The sequence below is a fragment of the Strix aluco genome, chromosome 2 (assembly GCF_031877795.1).
Source record: "Strix aluco isolate bStrAlu1 chromosome 2, bStrAlu1.hap1, whole genome shotgun sequence".
In the NCBI taxonomy this organism is placed as follows: domain Eukaryota; kingdom Metazoa; phylum Chordata; class Aves; order Strigiformes; family Strigidae; genus Strix; species Strix aluco.
The window spans coordinates 21638807-21658761 of NC_133932.1; the positions used below are offsets into that span (position 1 = coordinate 21638807).

The following is a 19955-nucleotide window of genomic DNA, read 5'->3' on the forward strand; positions in this document are numbered from 1 at the left end:
GCGAGGCTGAAGTCAAGGGAATATGTTATGCCATTTTTTATTATCCAGAGATACTGAGTTACTTGCTCAATCGCTTTCTACTGTATGTACAATTGTGGTGGTAAGAACTGCTATGACCACCCACAGCTGCTGATTCATGTTAACTTCCATATTGCTTTGATACATAATTGATACACACAACACATTATACCTCTGAATATTTCAACTAATTGAATGCGTGTCTTTAGATTGGCAAATCAGGATATTTCACCAAGGTCCTTTATTTCAAATAGGTCTGTAAATTACCAAATGCTGCTGTTTCCATTAAGAAGATTTCCCAGTGATGTGGACTTCTGTCACCCACTCAATGTGATGTTGAACTAAGTCTTCGGCAGTGACATCCCGAAGTTATGAACTACTGCTACATACGTAACAGCTGTGTCTTCAGTTTATGATGGACCACCTCTTTTCTCAACTCCAGCTAAATCAATGCAGTTATTACCTAGGCTTTGCAAGTAGAATCTATGTTTTTGGGCTGAGCATCAATGAGTTTGACAGGTAGTTCTGTTTACCGATGATTAATGACAAAGGTAAACAAAAATTCTTAATAAATTGGAAGAGAGTGAACATTGCCTGAGGCCCATTACCAAAGAAAGGGTGCAATATATCTAGCCAGAATGTGCACTTCTAAAGCATTAAGCTCGCCAATTAGAATACAGAAATGACAACAGCTACAGGCATTAAAGCTTGTGCCTTTGTTACTGCATGAGACAAATGTTTGAGCAAACTACATGTCTTGCCTTTGTACTGCTGCCTATAAACTCTGACTTTGTGCCCACCTTCCTGCTTCATGAACTGTTTTCTTGACATTTATTATTAATAATAAAAGGTAGGAAAAATGAAAGTAGCAGCTGTATCGATCCAGCAAAGCAGCACGAGCATATTTAACAGCCCATGTCTTTTACCTGTTTCAAATATATTTAATTTCTCTGAAGTCTGATTTCCTTAATTATACTACAAATATAAAAAGACTTTTTTCTGTTATCAGATACTAATTATATTAGACAGATTGCCATTCATCTGCTTATAGCAATATTTTCTACTGCCATCACTTAACATCAAAACAGTATTATCTCATCATCATTTACAGTGTAAAAAAATACTACTTTCTGTATAATTTTGTGTCTAGGTTGGTCCAGTTAAAGGCATGAGACACTCTGCTTGGTTTGCATAATTAATATGCACAAATACTTTGCTTACCCTTAATCTCCAATTATGATGAACTATACCTTCCATTTTTAGGCAAGCTTCTCTCTATGCTAAATCTGTCTAAATCTCCTCTGAGTTATGAAGATACCTTCAGAAATTGAGAGAATTAACAGATTGAGTCCCACTGAGAAGGGAATTTCATAGGGAAAAAAAGGAATAGAAGCCAGATGAACCTTTTACAACCTTAATAAACAGAAAGACGGAAAATGTGTTGAAGAAGTAAAAAAAGGAAAAAGGTAGAGGAAATCAGCATGAATAAGAAAAGCTGTGAATCAGGTCACACTCCCCTGCCTCTGCAGAGGGTACCTTCCATTGATGATGTCCTCTGCCTTCTCACACAAGCTCTCCTAGAAAATCAGTCAGCCATGTATCTGTCTAAACTTGGGCATGTGATTATCATTCTTCCTTTCCATCACTGCAACTGCTCTGGGCTCGAGATTTTCCTAGAAAAACAATTAGTAGTTTAACAACTGTGGAGCTGGACTTCCAGAGGCTCCATTAAGGCAGTGGCTACTTGCACTCAGGGCACTTACACCTTACTCCTGACAGATCTGGTAGGTCACTTTTCCTAGACCTTGGTTCCTTGACCTGCAATTTAAAAGAATCTCTTGTGAAGACATTTTTCTCATGCAGATTCCTCCCCTCTCCTCTCCCACATCTTCATGAATGTACTTCCCCTTATGTTAAATCTGGCATGTACTTGTATTAGAAACCTAACATTCAAGGTAAGAAGGCACACCTATATGATAAATCAGCTCTAACAAAGGAGTAGGACCAAAAAATTACATCAACACGTTAGGCACAGGGGAAGGGATGAGAAATCAAAAGATGCTCCAAGATATATTTAGGAAGATATAGAAAAAAATTCATCCTCTATTAAATGGAAGAATGCATCTCAGAAACAGATAAAAACTAGGTTTGCTAGTCCTGAGAGAGAGAGCGAGAGAGAGAGAGGGAGGGAGAATATTGTATAATTTTGGGAGGATTATGTTTCACTAGAGACATTCATGAATTTAATGAGCTAAAGAAGGGGTAAGACACTGCTTAAATTGATCTATACAACTGATTGTGCTACACTTGATAAAATAATTGTGTCAGTCTTCTGAACTTAAAATAAACTTAACAACTCTGAAACTTAGTAAGTTGTTAAGCACTAAACATCATCACATACTCTGTCACACTACTCTTATTGTTTCAGAAACCTCAGAAGCAGCTGACATTTACCTTCTCTAGTTCTAACACTGGACTTGCAGAAATGCAATTAGGAAAACTCTGGTACTCATAACAGAAAAGGTCAGCAATGTGCAATCTAAACCTGATAACATGCCTAATGTGCTGCCAAACATAAAAAAATGCCTTCTTGATAATGTATGATTTTACAGACTGCCATGAAGTTGTCGCAAGATAATCAGATCAACAGGGGGCATGCCACTATGTGCAAGACACATAGGAGATTGTGAAATATTCTTTGATAGAGGTATATTGCAAAGTCACCACTGATGGAAAAATCTACCATTACAAAAGGTCACGTTTTCAGAAATAATCACATAAATAAATTGGGCAGAAAAGAAAAGCAACAGAAGTTTCAACATTTGGTAAGCGCAGAAGCCATTACCTCATCAAATGCAGTGTACTTTGTGCCTGTAGCCAACAACTAATACAACACCATCTTTGGGATGTGTAAGACATTTTTTCTTTTTCTTTTCTTGTAGTAATCAATGTAAGTAGAGGTCAGAGGGTTTAGTTTATCTGTTTGTCTTTAATACAGAAATACTCACACAGCAGTACACACTCTGCGTTCCTCGTGCAAAGACCTCCTCCTTACTTGTGCCACTTATCCTACATGAACTAATACTGAACTTTAAGAAAAATGAAAAGTAATCTAAGGGGTTCTTTTGATAAATGATATTTCATCAACAGTGCCAAAAACCAGCTCATTACTGAAAGCTGAAAGTAGTATTTATTAGAAGTTTTCTGCCAAATACCTAAAGGCAGGTTAAACCTCTAGTGAAAAATGTTTTTGAGACTTTACAAACACCAAAGAAATGTGTATTTGTTATACCTGAATTCATCATGAGCAAATAAAATCTATATAGTTCGCATGCCTATTTACAGACTATAATTTGGATTAGATTGTTTCCTTTTATTTTGTCATAGTTACAAGAGCTTGTATTTTTTAAAAAAAGTAGAGGAAAAGAAGGTACCGTTATGAACTACAGTGGAGCTTTTGCCTCTATATTCACTTAGGTTAAAATTCAAATTACAGAATTCATAATCTGCCAGGAATTATCACATACTAGGATATCTATGATAATAGAACATTATGTTTTGAGACTGGTAGATCCATATAGCAAAACTGTATTAAAGGCAAATGTTAACTTTGTATTATAGCTTCTCCTAGACCTGAGTTATATCAATCTGTTTCATGATCAATGTAAAAGCCAGCTATTCTTTTCATGTGACACCTATAGTTGCCTAATTAACTAAGGAAAACAAATCAACTGTAATTTAATGTAAAACTTCCTATTCTTTTATTTTGTTCGAAGTTATCATGAATTTAGAATATGATATATTTTTGAGGATTGACTGTAACAATAGGCCAAACGATGACCAGCTAACTTGTATAAGCTGAATTTTCTCAGTAACAGGATATAACTTGTGTGAAGAAAAGTATTTGATGTCCTGTCTTTGGTGATCTGTAAAAAACTAAACAAAACCGCTCAAGCCCCCATCTGTCCGGTATTTCCATATTTCCCTTCATATACCCTTTTGTAACCAGCTTTATCTGAACAACATGTACCTGAGGCAAGTATTTATAAAACAGTACAGGTGCTTACTTTGCAAAAAGCTCACAACATAAATGAATAGATTTTGTTTACACTGTATGAAGAGAGGCATGTCAATAAAAGGAAGCAAACACACTCCCCACAACTAGATGATAGTATCAATAAAAGTGCAATTATCCTTCCAGCCTTTTCTTGCTATTCTTTCAGTAATAATCGTAAGCAACTGATTTTATTTCCTTGAAATGTTACATATGCATAACACGCATCAAAAAACTAACGAGAACACACTCACCATGTACTATCAGGACATATTCTGTGCTGTTTCGGCCAATAGGATTTTTTGCTTCACATCGGTATGTGCCATTGTCTGTTTTGTTTAGGAAACTGATGCTTAGGACCCTGCCGTTGACAACCATTCTCTCTGGATCTGGTAGTTCTCCACCATCCTTTGTCCACAGTACTGGTTCTGGCCTGTTGGATCCAAAGTAATGCATTTAATCTGATAGGTAAAGCATGTATACATAACATATACATCAGAATCAGCAGCATCAGAAACTTTTGAATAGAAACCTGCCATCAAAGAATATTCAATGATCATTTGAGTTACTGGATATAATGAACTGTTCAATTACAACCTCATCATCCCAGATGGGAACTACTAAAGAAAGAAGAGAAACAAAGAAGGAAACAGAAAGGTACTGGAACAGGCCAATATCTTCCCTAAATTAAATAATTAATTAAATCAAATAATTAAATATTAACTAAATTAATAGTTCTCACAAGGTTTCAGGGCCCACAGTTCAGCAAGATGCTTGGCAAGCTAAGTGAAAACAGCTTTCCCTTTGTGTGATGAGCAATATGGTCCTGTGTGGCTGACAGGCATCAGAAAGCATGCAAGCAAGCTGAGGGAGATGTAAATGGTTTGTAAATGGATTCTAAAATTATTTAGGCCATTCACATTCACAAGTGCACTTGCATGTGCTGTGTGTTTTCCCTGAACCGGGCATATCAGTCTCAAAGTAGCACATCTTACACCCAATCTAAATTTGTTTCTGTTGCTGCATTGTGTCACAGCTCATCACTTTTTCCACCCCTTCTGCATCCTTCCCTCAAATAATTGTTTGTTATGCCTGTTATCACAAGCAATATAAGATTTGACTTAAAGTCCTGGATTTCCTTCTTTTGTGAAACCTTTCCTCTTGTGCCTCATGAACTCGCATCAAACAAGCCAAAGGCAAAGCACTGACAGCGATAACCCCCTAGGCAAGGTAAGGGCACCGCAGAGAAGGGAACTGACCTTCTTGCAGATTCACATATACCTTCCCACTGGCAAGTGATACCTAACTCTTTCCTAAAGACTCTCAAGAAGCTCCACAGTTCACGAGATTTGCCTAACAGCAGGATGTATTTATTACTAGTACACAGTCTTTACTTACACATAACAAGATCAGTCTTTAGCAGTGGAACTGGCTGTTCCCTGGACACCCAGCCTCATGAGCTGGGAGATGGGGAGGGGAAGCAGACTGATGTCAGCACAGTTGAAGAGGAGGTGGTCAGACACCTGCTACACCACTTGGATGCACACAAGTCTGTGGGACCGCATGGGTTACACCCAAGGGTGCTGAGGAAGTTGGCAGATGTGCTCACCAAGCCGCTTTCCATGATTTACCTGAAGTCATGGCTAACTGGGGAGGTCCCATTGGACTGGAGGGTGGCAAATGTGACACCCATCTACAAGAAAGGCAGAAAGAACGATCCAGGAAACTATAGACCTGTCAGTCTGACCTCAGTGCCAGGGAAGGTCATGGAGCAGGTCATCTCGGGTGCCATTAAAAGTCATATAATGGACAACCAGGGGATCAGGCCCAGTCAGCATGGGTTTATGAAAGGCAGGTCCTGCCTGACAAACCTGATCTCCTTCTACGACAGGGCGACCTGCTTATTTGATGAGGGAAAGGCTGTGGATGTTGTCTACCTTGACTTTAGTAAGGCCTTTGACACCGTTTCCCACAGCATTCTCCTGGCAAAACTGACTACTCGCGGCTTGGATGGGCACACGCTTTGCTGGGTAAAAAAACTGGCTGGATGGCCGGGCCCAAAGAGTTGTGGTGAATGGAGTTAAATCCAGTTGGCGGCCGGTCACGAGTGGTGTCCCCCAGGGCTCGGTTTTGGGGCCACTCCTGTTTAACATCTTTATTGATGATCTAGACGAGGGGATCGAGTGCACCCTCAGTAAGTTTGCAGACGACACCAAGTTGGGTGGGAGTGTTGATCTGCTCGAGGGCAGGGAGGCTCTGCAGAGAGATCTGGACAGGCTGGAGCGATGGGCTAAGGCCAGCTGCATGAGTTTTAATAAGGCCAAATGCCGGGTGCTGCACTTGGGCCACAACAACCCCCAGCAGCGCTACAGGCTTGGGGAGGAGTGGCTGGAGAGCTGCCAGTCAGAGAGGGACATGGGGGTGTTGATTGACAGCCGGCTGAACATGAGCCAGCAGTGTGCCCAGGTGGCCAAGAAGGCCAATGGTATCCTGGCTTGTATCAGAAATAGCGTGGCCAGCAGGGACAGGGAAGTGATCTTGCCCCTGTACTTGGCACTGGCGAGGCCACACCTTGATGACTGTGTTCAGTTTTGGGCCCCTCACTACAAAAAGGACATTGAATTACTCGAGCGTGTCCAGAGAAGGGCAACGAAGCTGGTGAAGGGTCTGGAGCACATGTTGTATGAGAAGCAGCTGAGGGAACTGGGGTTGTTTAGTCTGGAGAAGAGGAGGCTGAGGGGAGACCTCATCACCCTCTACAGCTGTCTGAAAGGAGGTTGCAGAGAGCTGGGGATGAGTCTCTTTAACCAAGTAACAAGTGACACGACAAGAGGTAATGGCCTCAAATTGCACCAGGGAAGGTATAGACTGGATATTAGGAAGCATTTCTTTACAGAACGGGTGGTTAGGCGTTGGAATGAGGCTGCCCAGGGCAGTGGTGGAGTCCCCATCCCTGGAGGTGTTTAAGAGTAAAGTTGACTTAGCGCTTAGAGATATGCTGTAGTTGGGAACTGTCAGTGTTAGGTCAATGGTTGGACTGGATGATCTTCTAGGTCTTTTCCAACCTAGACAATTCTGTGATTCTGTAATTCTGATCTACTTTCAAATTTGCATGGGAAATCATCAAAAAAGACAGGTCCATGACGGAGAATGAAAAGTCAGCTTACTGAATCCTGACTATCTCACAAACAGACAGAGCATCTCAGGTCCTTAGATACTAGTCACTAAAGCAAGATATATCCAACCTGGGGATACACTGCTACATTACTTGTATCTGGTGGCTTTGTACACTATAACCCAAATATCAATCCCTTTTGAGTGCACTACTTAAGTAATTTCAGTCAGAAGCAGTTCTAGATTTGCACATTTATGTGGTAGGAGAATGTAACATTATATTTTCCTATTGAAGCATGCAGTTGTATGACTAAGTAATAAAACAAAATAAAAAACGCTGTTATAAAATCAACAGGTGCCAAATTAGTTGTTAGTATTACTCAAGAAATACTTAATTTCATTAACCTAAGCAGGTGTTTAAAGCCTATTAAATATTGTAAGCGTTAAGAATAAGAATTAAACCTGAACACCTAAGGAATGCCATTTCGCCAAAACGTGGCCTCATGCACAGAAAAATAGTCTTAATGACTGCAATGACATGATTTTCTTTCAAGTTAGGCAAGACATGTAAATAAAGTGAATTTTTCTGAAATGCCCTTATTGCTACATAATTTATATTACTTTTGAAAGTAAAAATACTGTAACATGTTTCTCTTGAAGATTTATACACATTTTAGTGATATTTGCATGACACCTTGTTAAATCATTGCTGAACTTGTTACCTAGAGTAGCTATTCTCTGAAGTTATGACTTTTAAAGAAAATCATATACTCAGAGAATAAAACAAGATTCACATAATTTTAAGATAAGGATTAAGAACTGTCGGTGTAATGGGGCCTATTTATACCTTACAGTAAATATGTCTTAATACTCTTCCTAAGTGCACTTTCAGGAACTGGTATCTAAATACACATGACAGGCAAAACACACACTTCCTTTCTGTTTAATGTGAGCAGGGAATCTAGATGTTGATGCTATTGCAGAAACATTGCCCTACAGAGTTCGCAACATTAAGGTGTGATTTGTTTTGATATGTTAAGGTGGATTTGTTCAATTTTCTAGCAAACTCCTCATTGTTCCCCTTCACCAGTTTACTGTGAATCTGTAATCCCAGGAGTGGAAACTCTGAAAACACTTCTGCTACAATGTGCACCATTGCCTTTATAAATGGCATGTTAAAGCAACTTCTGTGCAGTTATAAATTATGGAACTTAAGTTTTAAATTGAAATTAGATGGTATATCCTAGGGAAAACCCATAGGATAACAAATAAGTATGAAATGGAGCCTTAGACATAAATTATTCAGGGAGCTTTGTCACATTGTAATATACCAACTCTAGTCTTATGCAGAGTGTTTAGCTGTGGTTGCAAAATGATGGTGGCAGAAAAATCACGACTTGGAGAGAGGCAGATCTACATACTCTGGGTGTTGGGGAAGATGCTAATTAACAGTTAATATTAAGCCATCCTGTGCAGGCTTAGTGGCAGCAGCAGACCAGTTCCTGGGCAGCTAGCCCACAGTCAACACATCATGGTGGTCGGGCACAGCTCTCGCCCCATCTCACTGCTCTCAGGGAGGATGGTGCCTAAAGCAGCAGTTCTGTCACAGCCATGGAATTAAATTTTGTCTGTGCTGCTGGGAAGCTTTAAGACACTCTGGTCTAAACAATTCATTAGTTAGGTAGAAGTGAGCTAAGAACATGAGACATGTTCATGCACCCGGGCCAGCATGCTGCTGTGGTCAGTGATGAGGGGAGCCACTGTTTAAAAGCATGTGAGTGCAGCCATTTTCTGTGGTCCACTACCCCTGTACTTTGCCAGCACCCACAATCACTCTATTGGGGATTTTGGAGGGAACATCTTTTGTTCTTTTCTGTATCTACTTCGCATTTAGACCTGTTGCCTATGAATGTCTCCATGATCTTTTTGAATCTGCTTACACCGTCTGTCAAACCAGCCTCCTGTGGCAATGAATTCTGGAAGTTCCCTACCTGCTGTGCAAAAACGTGTTTACTTTTATCTGTCTTACACTGATCTCCTAGCAGTGGCAATGAATATTGCAGGATATGGTAAGTAATGCTTCTGCATATTATAACCTTGTTATAAATTATGATAGCCTTGTACTTAGTAGGGCTCTCTCTCCCCCTCTTTCTCTGTTTGAATTTGATACCTTCTGAGATTATTGTCAGGGGAAAAAAAATTCACACAAAAAAAGGGTAAAGGAACTGTAAATTTAGAGCATATTGGCTATTCCTTGGTAATTGCTTTAGTGTCTTCATTGTCCAAAGCACAAATGCAGCTGAAATACTGCTGGGGAAGCTTTTCTTCTGTGACACAAGGTACAGAGAAGTGTGAACTATTGAAATGTGTTTATGGGTGCAGAGCCAGACAGAGGTTCTTTTTCTTACCCAACATTTTGCAAGGGCTGTAGTTCAACTGGAGGATATTTAGGTTTGACATTCTAAAACATCCAGCAACTATGTACACTTCTAATATTGCACATTTTTCTCCACTGCATACATCTCCAGCACTGCAGAATTTCAGCTTTTCTTCACATACTAAAGAGTTGCCATAATGCTATCTATTACTGCATGGACTGGAATAAAGAGAGTAACCCTATGCCTTGCAATTGTGCTTGCTTCAAGTTGAATCACACTTACCAGTTTAATCCCCATTTTTCTCAGACAATCCTGAAAACATCTTTCTTGGAGCACAATAGCTATAAAGTCAGAATGAGCACTGTGGCCACTGATGCAATTGCATGTCACTGCCTTCACACATTTCATAGCACAAAAAAGCTCACTGACCTGCTCCATCCTAACAGGAGCACACAGCCTGCTACTACCAATGCAGTCACCCAAAGAACAAGTCTGTCCTCCCTATCTTGGATGAGAGGTACTTTTCTACATTCCTGGTTTAATCCCTCCCATGTAAATGCAGTTAAGTGGAAATGAGCTGTGCTACCACTCAGACTCTTCACTGGGTTGAAGGAAGTAGCAGAGCTGAAGCACCAAGATACTGTTTTCTTCCCCAAAACACAGCTCTGCTTCTGATTTACCTATTCTAATTTTTTCCCAGTGTGACACCTTTAAAACAAAACCAAACAAATTAAACAAGCTATACTGAAGAAATTCTTTCAAAGATACAGCTCAACTGCGACAGCCTATGCTATTTCTTTGGCTAGTATGTATTGCTTTTACTGATTTGGCTTTGCGTGCAGCTGCCCACAGTGGCACCATCAGGACTGCGTTAAACTGAAAGAAGTCAGAGATACTAATTACAAGCATACTAAAAATCCTTAATTATGACCAATGACCTCTCTGCCAGCCCCCCAAAAGAAATCTGAACTCTATACTCTCTCTGAAGAACTGCTAAATGGGCTTAGATTTTGGTATAATTTATGTTTAATCTTCGTAGAAAGGCCCAGAAGCTTTCAGTAACTGACTTGCAAAAGGGAACTGGGTTTTGGTATAAATAAATGTGTTAACTGTCTGCATGTTAGCTTCAAAACTTGACATAAAAAGCAACAGAATTTGGTGTTCTTTCCCAGTCAAACTGAAACGGGACTGCAATGAGGATATAAAAAAACTGGTATCATGTTCCAGGATGATTCAAGTTTTATATTGTGGAACAAGAGTTTTCTTGCAAGTAACTTAAAAAGTAACTTAAGTATTTGTAAATAAAACAAAATTATTTTCTAATCCTGAGGCTAAGAAACCTTTTCTTCTACAGTAAATGAGAAAGCTAAGGGCAAAGTGGAATGTTCTGGGGGAAAAAAAAAAAAAGTATTTAAAAACCAGTCAGATTTGATTAGAAAAGGACACTTAGGCACAGACATACCTTTTCAACAAGTGTTTATGTAACATGAAAGTCCCCATTAATATTTTTGATAATCTAGGCCTTCAGGTTACAAAGTAGTATTTTAAATTCATTAACTTTCCATCCCTTTTCCCATCCTTAACCAAACGACTATGATGTTTCAGTGCTTTCCTATAATCCTCCTTTCTAGAGATATCTTTGTATCGAACCATTATATTTATCTTAACTTAGCCTTCATTTAAAAATGGTACATAGATCTATTGTATCCCCTCTTCTTTCTGAACAAAGAGATTTTAAGCAATGCAATCTATGCTCACCTGAAAGTTCTTGGCTCTATGCATTTTTGTTCCCCTTTTCTGATTTTTGTGTACAGAAAGGTCACACACAAAGTGATTTTCACTGAGACCTTAGTAAACAACACTCAGATAACTTACTGGCCCATAATACTAGCATAGGATAACCTTTTAATTTCCATAAGATCACATTAAAAAAAAAAACCAACAAAACAAAACAACAACAACAACAACAAAACACAGTGCTGGCTTTTTACATACTCAGTCTCACTGAGGGAGGGTATTATAATCCATCTGGGCATCTAAGCATCCTGTCAAAATTTTGTAGCCAATGTGGGTAAAAATAAGAAAGATGGAAGAAGAATTTGTAGAACACTAACAAGGCAAGTAAAGTCATTATTTTGAGTATGGTCCAGTTGAACAATGCCTTTTACTTCTCCAAACAGGGGCACACTTGTATTCTCTGAAGTCCATAAAAACCATAATCTAGTGGATATGCTCAAATGAGTAATGGAAAAGGTATCACCACATTTATCAGAGCATTTTTTGTTGAAATTCTGGTGCAATGTTAAAAGTCATCTAAGGGAATAATTGCTTCATTAATTTGAAACTTACAGTTTCTCTGTGTTGAGAATCTGGATTTTTAGCTTTTTCAGTTAATCATCCAGTTGAAAATTTACATCCTGAGGGAACCCCTTGTTTATATAGTCTCAGTCCACTGAGTCATAATGGGATGAGCTGATTTGAGAGCATTTCATCTATCAAAAACATCAATATCCACAGTCACTAGCCTTTCATAAAAGGTTTGGATAGATGGTTTTTATTTTATAAGGACTCTCTGTGATTCTGTAGTTCTGCAAAGCTTGAGTAACCCTCACAGAGTGTTTTTCTCCCCAGAAAAATGTCAAGAATAAGTACTTTATATGTAGTTTTCTTTTTTTAAGAAAGAAAATCTGAACATCTGAATTGACTATTAAATTTGTCTCTACTTATTTAAGCATCTCAGTAGACATAACATAGCCTAAGAATATTTATGATGCCCTATACCAATGTTTTTTAAATGGTTAAGTTACTAACATATGTTAAAAATGAGGTGGCAACAAAATATAGTTTTCTACTTTTTATATCATTAAAAAATGACAGGAATTTACAGCTATAAAGACAACAGGAACAACAAGAAATGTTGAAGGCAGTTGCACTGTATTATGCCTTCAAAAAAGTTGCTTAAATGATAAGGAGGTGACAGGAATCTCAAATGTTGTTCATATTCCTCATTTGCAGAAAAAACAGAGAACACCAAAAAATAGAAACAAAAAAGCAGAAAAGGGAAGAAAACAAAGAAATCAAACCAAATAAACAAAACCCCCCAAGCCCCTTCATCCCTTACTTTATGCCCTAGATACAGATAAAGACTTTCTTCTGTCCATCACAGGGTGACAGGCCTCCCTACTTGTAGATTGCTTTGGATAAATCAGGCAGTCCTCTCACCTTCAGATTGGCTCACTGGATTACAGTTGCTAACCATGTTGATATGATAGATTAAATTTGCAGCTGAAAGTCCTTATCCCTCAGCAGCCTGTGACAGCAACTCATTAGACTCAAGAAGAGTCTTTTCAAAGCAAAGGTATTTATTCTTTTACCCAAAGATACAAAGTATAGATTGCTAAGGGGTAAAAGAGTAATTTTCCATATTCATATTGCCCCCTCTTAATTTCTTCACAACTAATTTTAAGGTTCCTTTCAGGTCAGTTAATATCCAACTTCGCCTGTGAGAACCTGACTGTTCTCCTTCCTCTATAATTCTTTCCTTCTGTATCTCCCTCTCAGCTAGCTGACAACCCATTTCCCTTTATCCTTTAGTATCTTTAGAGTCTAGGACACCCTTTGACCTAAGGTTTTCAGCCTTTAACACAGCTGTGTAATGCTGCTGGTCTCTCTCTGAATAGCTTTTTCCCAATTGATCACCCACCATTACAATATTAACTTCTTTGAAACTATTTACCTGTAGTTTTTCCCCTTTGTCTTTTGTGCTTCCTTGTGACTCCCCTCCCTGCTAAATGTTTCATGTTAGTCATTTTCAAGAAGGCAAGGCAGTATCAGATGAATATCCTGAAAAGTGCGTAATCCACATACATATGTATGTATATATGAAGTTTCTCACCTAATTCCAGTATTATTCACAATCTTCCCAAAGAAGTATAAAAAATCCTGCTGTGCATAGCATTTTGGAGATTGGCTTTCTCATAGGCATGAGACAGATCAACAAGAGAACTTATGTGAAATCAGAAGATACCTTATCAGTGAATTGCATCAGAAATATCCCTTGCATTCTACTATTGTAAGCAGCAGGGAGGCTAGAGATAGACAAAAAGATTGTCTCAAAAAAGCTCAAAACTTTGTGAGAGAGATGCCATAGGAATGTAGTCCAGAATTTCATTTAAATAAACTCAACATCCATTGCCACATGGAGGCAGGTGAGTGGGAGTCCCCTAAACTTGTTCATGAAGTACCATCCTCCCCAATGCAGGAGGAAAAACAGGACACCAAAGTGGTGTGCTCACTACTGTGGGTGATCCACTCTCTTCCCATGATCCACATTACAAGTGAAAAAAGTAGTTCAGAGAATTATAATTAATTATCAATTGTGTGTTGGAGAGCAGTGTTTTGTCATGGTTTGTTCGGTTGTGCCAGCACTGCCAGCCCTTCAGCTCTGAAGGAAATGCAAAACCAGAGAGCTCACAAATGTGCAATATGGCTGATGAGTCAATGTCAGAAAAAGCTTTCTTGTGATATTGTGTAATACATCAAAACTGAGGTCACATCAGCAGATTTTCTCAATAGTGGAATACATAGAAACCCATCACTGTAGTATGTGATAACACAGTTACTTATTTAAGTGATTTCTTATGACCCCCAATACCAGAGCGTGCAAATGGCCAACTCAGAATAAATGCAGTGAGACATAAAATCAGACTGTGCACAGTTGCATGCTAACACCATTTATCACACCAAGCACCTCTAACTATTCAGAGTCGGGAAAACACTTACTTAAAAATGCATCTTCAAAACTGTTCTTGTTATAAAGATTTCTAAGAAAATACTATAATCATTCAGGTTACATGTTTTATTTTGCCAGTTTCAGCAGTGCTGCTCCTAATGCTATTTGTTTCTTTTAAGGCTTTTATCTGAGCATATTATCTGCTCTCTTCTTCTCCATCAGAAGGAATCTCCTTTTTGTCTTAAGAGTTATTAAATTCACCTTGCAGTGAAATTACCCTTGCAAGCCATAAAAATAACATGCTAACCTCTTACAAATGCCACCTGTCCTTAAAGAATGCAGACAAACTGTTTTGCGTTACATTCTTTATGAAGATCCAAAGGTAGACCTCTGTTAAAAGTTCCTCTATATCTGGTCATAATAAACTAGAAAAAATAAAAGTCATTTTGAGCAAGACAGTCCTCTTGATCTGGAAGAGAAATATAGTCTATTTTGTATTTCTCAACTTTATTGATCATTTCCCCTGCGCCCAGCTTCCCTCCTCTCCTATTAGAAGCTACTCAGTATGAGGTTAGGCTTGACTGCCAAATGAGCAAGAGAGAAGACAGTTCTGGCTGCAGAGTCCATACTTCCCTTACAGGCCCCTATTACTTAGGCCAACACCATCAGCAGAGTGCCCTGGTTTTGGCTGGGATAGAGTTAATTTTCTTCCTAGTACAGTGCTGTGGTTTGGATTTAGCATGAGAATAATGTTGATAACACACTGATGTTTCAGTTGTCGCTAAGTAGAGCTTACCCTAAGTCAAGAATCTTTCAGTTTCCCATGCTCTGCCAGCGAGGAGGTGCGCAAGACACTGGGAGGGAGCACAGCCAGGACAGCTGACCCAAACTAGCCAAAGGGATATTCTGTATCACAGGACATCACGCTCAGTATATAAATGGGGGGGAGTTGGCTGGGAGGGGCAGATCTCTTCTCAGGGACTGGGCATTGGTCAGCGGGTGGTGAGCAATTCCATTGTGCATCACTTGTCTTTTCTTGGGCTTTACTTCTCTCTCTTTTTGTTATCATCTTTTTCATTACAATTACTACTACTAGTATTATTATTATTGTATTTATTTTATTTTATTCCAATTATTAAACTGTTCTTATCTCAACCCATGAGTTTTATTTGTTTCGATTCTTCTCCCCATCCCACTGTGGGGGGAGGAGCGAGCAAGCGGCTGCGTGGTGCTTAGTTGCCGGCTGGGGTTAAACCATGACACAGAGGTACCAGCAAATCCTGATCTACATTTCCATTGGGACAGACGTCTAAATCTTATTCTAATAATGGAAGGTTTGTAGAGATGCTCAGAAAGTCATATTTTCTAATTGATATTAATAACTTCAAATCCATATATCAGTTTATTTGCTGAATTGTACCCTATAAATTGAAAAACTTTTTTTTTTGGATTAACATGAGAAACCCTATTATCTTCAATTTACGTAAGAACTAGAAACCTTTTCGCAAAGTTCATAGCCTCTACAAATCATATGGATCTCCTGTAGAGTGAAGAAATTCAGATTTTACGTCTTGAAGAGCTTGATTACTCTTAGATGGAAATTAACTATAAACTCCTGAACTATTGACAAAAGGCCTTAACTGTGTGCCAATGTGTAAAGATAGATCAGGACTGTCAGGCATCTGTTATCGCTTAAGGCTTACAGTTCATGCTGACTATTTAAATTATTCAGCCTGTGTTTTTAAGTAATCTTTCTATTTTTTACTTTTTTTCTATCTTTTAGCAATTATAATTTCTGCAAAACATTTTCCTTTGAATATGCCATATTGAGAAACTGTTCCAAAAGGTATTGCACCATATAGTATGCTTTATTTCCTGAGTCTAGAACTTCCATGCTACAACAGCTCCGTTTATACATTCAAAAATGAAAATGCATTCAAATCCTAGCCATCCACATCTAGTATACATTCTGGAGTGGAGCCCTTTCTGATTCATACGAACAATGACATTTTGTCCATTGACCAGTGAATTACTCTGTCCATGTCTGAATAAAGAATTAATCCAGCACTACCCTAAGGACTTGAGAGTACAGAAATGAGTAAACACTGAGTGTGACTATATAAAAATTCTTAAAAAAGGGGTATTCCGTTTTCACTCAACATACTTTTCGTTAGCACTTAACAACAGACCACATGCAGAACACTTTCTGCTCTTAAAGTATTAAAATTGGAATTATATTTAAACCCACTTTGAGGACCAGTGTCACTAAGAACAAAAGTCCTTTGCTTTATATTATAGTTGCCTGCTTCAGCTACCATTTTTGTAGTAATGCAGAAGTGTAATACTTTCTATCATTCCAATACATAAAACATATTTTCTAATAGCAAGTTCTAGAGAAGGCAAATCTACGAAGCATTCTAAATATCCAAACTTCTCAACCTAGTGTAGGTTCAGACATCTGTGTTTCAGGATAAGCTGAGTAAAATATTTTTAATTCTCATGCAAGTGCAAAATTTCAGTTTTTATAGCTGTTTTAAGAATGTTTAATTGCTTACTGATTGCCAGTCTTATTTTGGTGCAATGAAATCCCTGAATGATTTCAGACTTCATTTCCAAGTTTGTGCTTCAAAACAAGAAAATAAGTCCAAATAATATTCTTCTAAGACACTGTTTTTACTACTTGTATATAAAAAAGAATTTTAAAATATTTATATTTTTATTCTTTTGATGAATAATACTCTTATGTTGGACTTTCATCATAAGACCTCAGAAATCCTTCATTTCTGAATTCTGGTTATACTTTTAAACCAATTTATTGTGGTACTGAATATATCCCCAAGTATACATCCAGGACTCTTCCAAGACTGACACTTTCTCTACAGGCATACATTTGGGTTTTATCCAAAATTATTTTCAAGTTTTTCTTTTTTTTTAAGATCTGAACGCTTTAAATGACTTGTAAAATTTCCTACAGTCTTTAAGTGTCCTGTTGTTATTATTATTGGTATACAACCAATTTGCTAATTTCTCTAATGGAACTTCTTCATCATCAGATTAAGTGGTAGATCTTGTGGCTAATTCTCTTCAAGAAATTAAAACCTCATTGTCTTCACTAACAAATTTTTTTCTTTCTTTTTTCCCCTTGATATTTAAAACCGACTACAATTTTCCTTACACTTACTAGGCCCTGCCAATATTACGGCTGTACTTGTGGGTTGTGCTCTTAAATTCAAAATTGCATTCTTTCCAAACAGTCCAACTAACACCATAGAAATGGTTGCACTTTACATTAGATGTGTATATGATGCATATATCCCATATGTACACAAGTTTTAGGAGAAGGCTCACAGTTTCCATTCTACAGCAGCTTTTATTCACACACTGATAGGACACTGCCAGTGGGCTTTTTAGGCCAGTCTTAAAAAGAAAAAAACAGGGAAAAAACCCCAGGTGTTGCAGATCTGTGTCTCTTGCACGGGAGCTGTGCGCTTCACCTTGTGTATACACAAATGTTCACAGTGAAAAAAGAGGAATCTTGTGCTTATACCCTCCACCTTCTTGATAAAAATTAAGATTAAAAACATTACATGCTTTCTAAGGGGCTGTTGATTTTCTCCACCCTTTTTCTTGGGTGTCTGCCTCTGCTGCTTCCTCAGTCAGACAGTGGGAGCACTGAAGATGTGATAATCTGTCTTGGTTTCGGCCAGGATAGAGTTACCTTTCCTTGGGCTGAGAGGGAGCACAGCTGGAGGGCCAGTCTGGATCGGTCATTGGAGTATTCCATATCACGTGACATCATGCTCAGTATACAAAGGAGGCAGGTGCTCTCTCCTTTCCGTTTTCTAGTCGGCATGGCGGGACTTTTGGTGCGGTTGGGATTGCTGCTGCGGGCGGGCTGCGTACCGGTCACCAGGTGGGGAGCAACTGCATTGTATATTACCCATTTGGACTTACTATTGTTATTGTTGGTTTATTATTATTACTAATTTTTTTTTTAAATCAACCTACTAATTTCTTTTTCTTTTTGTCTCTCCCCTATTTCACCGGGCTGGGGGGGGGTGGAGGGTGGGGGGGGAAGTAAACGACTGGCCACGTGGTGATTTGCTACCAGCTGAGTTCAACCCGTGACATAATCTTAATGGGCTTTCATAGCAGAGAACGGTAAAGTGCCTTCGGCTACCTGGTCTGTAGAGTGCCCATTGTATAACCTCACCTTCTGGTTTTCCATTTTACCCAAATCCCTCCCACATTTGTCATATACTCTAATCTATTTTCAAACTTTTGGAGTCTCATTTCATCCCCCCTCCAATTTTTTTTCTTTCTCTGAATCTGACCAACTTCCCAAACAACAGATTGGACATTTCCATTCCTTCATGCTTTCTCAGGTCTTCAGACGTTTCTCACTGGGCAGGCAATTACTTCCATGAAAGGCAAAATTTGCTGAATTATTTCTGCCTTCCATCAGTTATGAATGTAGAAACACAAAATGGAGGAGGGAGAAAGAGGCTGCCATGTTTCCAAACTTCCCAGGCCAGACCATCACTTAGGAGTAAACAGGGAACTGAAGAATGCAGGCACACTGATGTACACCATAAACAAAAAACGTAAACCTCTTTTAAATACACCATTAGAAGGTCAGGGAAGAGGCACCAACTTCATTTTTTTTTCAGATTTATTCTGAAAGAGACCTGGATATTTTAATGCATTTTTAGTATTTCAAAATGCCTGGCATTTTAGAACATTTTTAGTACCCAGCTATTAACCACACTTCTTCAAACGTATTTTAAAGTGTGAAGCTCAAAACATCTTAAGTTCAGAGAAAATATTATATCCTCTACAGTTTATGAACAGCTTTCATAAAAAGTGCACTTTAAAATCTTCTGCCTGTAGAAAACAATGGTATGTATGTCTATACTGTTCATTTTGTGCTGCCAGTTTATAAATAATTTATATTTATTTTAAATTTTAACCAGAAAAAAAAAAAAAAAAAAAAAAAAAGTCCTCCACAGAAGTGTAACATCTCTTTCAAAAAGATTCCTGAGGCTAAAAAGGCAGAAGGAGAGGTGTAAGCCAGTGCAGCAGCAGGAAAGAAAAAAATACATTAAAAAAATCTTATGTCATAAATCCTGCCTTACTTTCTGGGGAATGGAAGCCTTGCAGAAGTGACCACCACTGTCAGTTAACTAACAGTAGCTCAAGAACAAAGTACTTTGCAGGGAATATCCGCGGGTCAGCCTGAGCTTGACCACAGATTAGATGAGGTGTTTTCCAATTTCTATAAAGTAGCACAGATGCTGCTTTTGCGTCAGAATTCTTGTGTTGGGGGCCTGATATGGACAGATTGCACAACATTGAGCTGTTCAGGTGGATGCACAATGTATTTCTGGCATGCAGTCATTTAACAGTTCTCACAGGCAATGGATAAGATATCCCTAATGACATATTGATAATTAAGGGCAAGTGACAGCCTTGCTTCTAGGACATTGTGCAAGAAAGTTCTCCATAACGTGCAACTGGCTTACTGCTGCAGGCAGAGGGGGAAGGCAGACTCAGTGAAGCCAACACCTCATCTGGAGCATGGGAAGTCAGCAAAGTCCAAAGCTTCAGACTGACAGCCAGGTAATCTCACACAGGGAAAGAAGTGAGGTCCACTCTGGGC

General features: G+C 38.6%; 1 protein-coding gene across 5 annotated transcripts in view; it reads right to left on the minus strand.

Moving 5' to 3' along the window:
- Positions 1-19955, minus strand: part of CADM2 (cell adhesion molecule 2) — a 690911-nt gene that overhangs the window by 66786 nt on the left and 604170 nt on the right. For all 5 annotated transcript variants that reach the window (XR_012621748.1, XM_074813369.1, XM_074813378.1 and 2 more), the window contains one exon: positions 4327-4505. Coding sequence is in view for 4 of the 5 variants with exons in the window: in XM_074813369.1 (XP_074669470.1) it covers positions 4327-4505 (179 nt within the window). In the remaining variant the exon portion in view is untranslated. The remainder of the gene's footprint in view (positions 1-4326; positions 4506-19955) is intronic.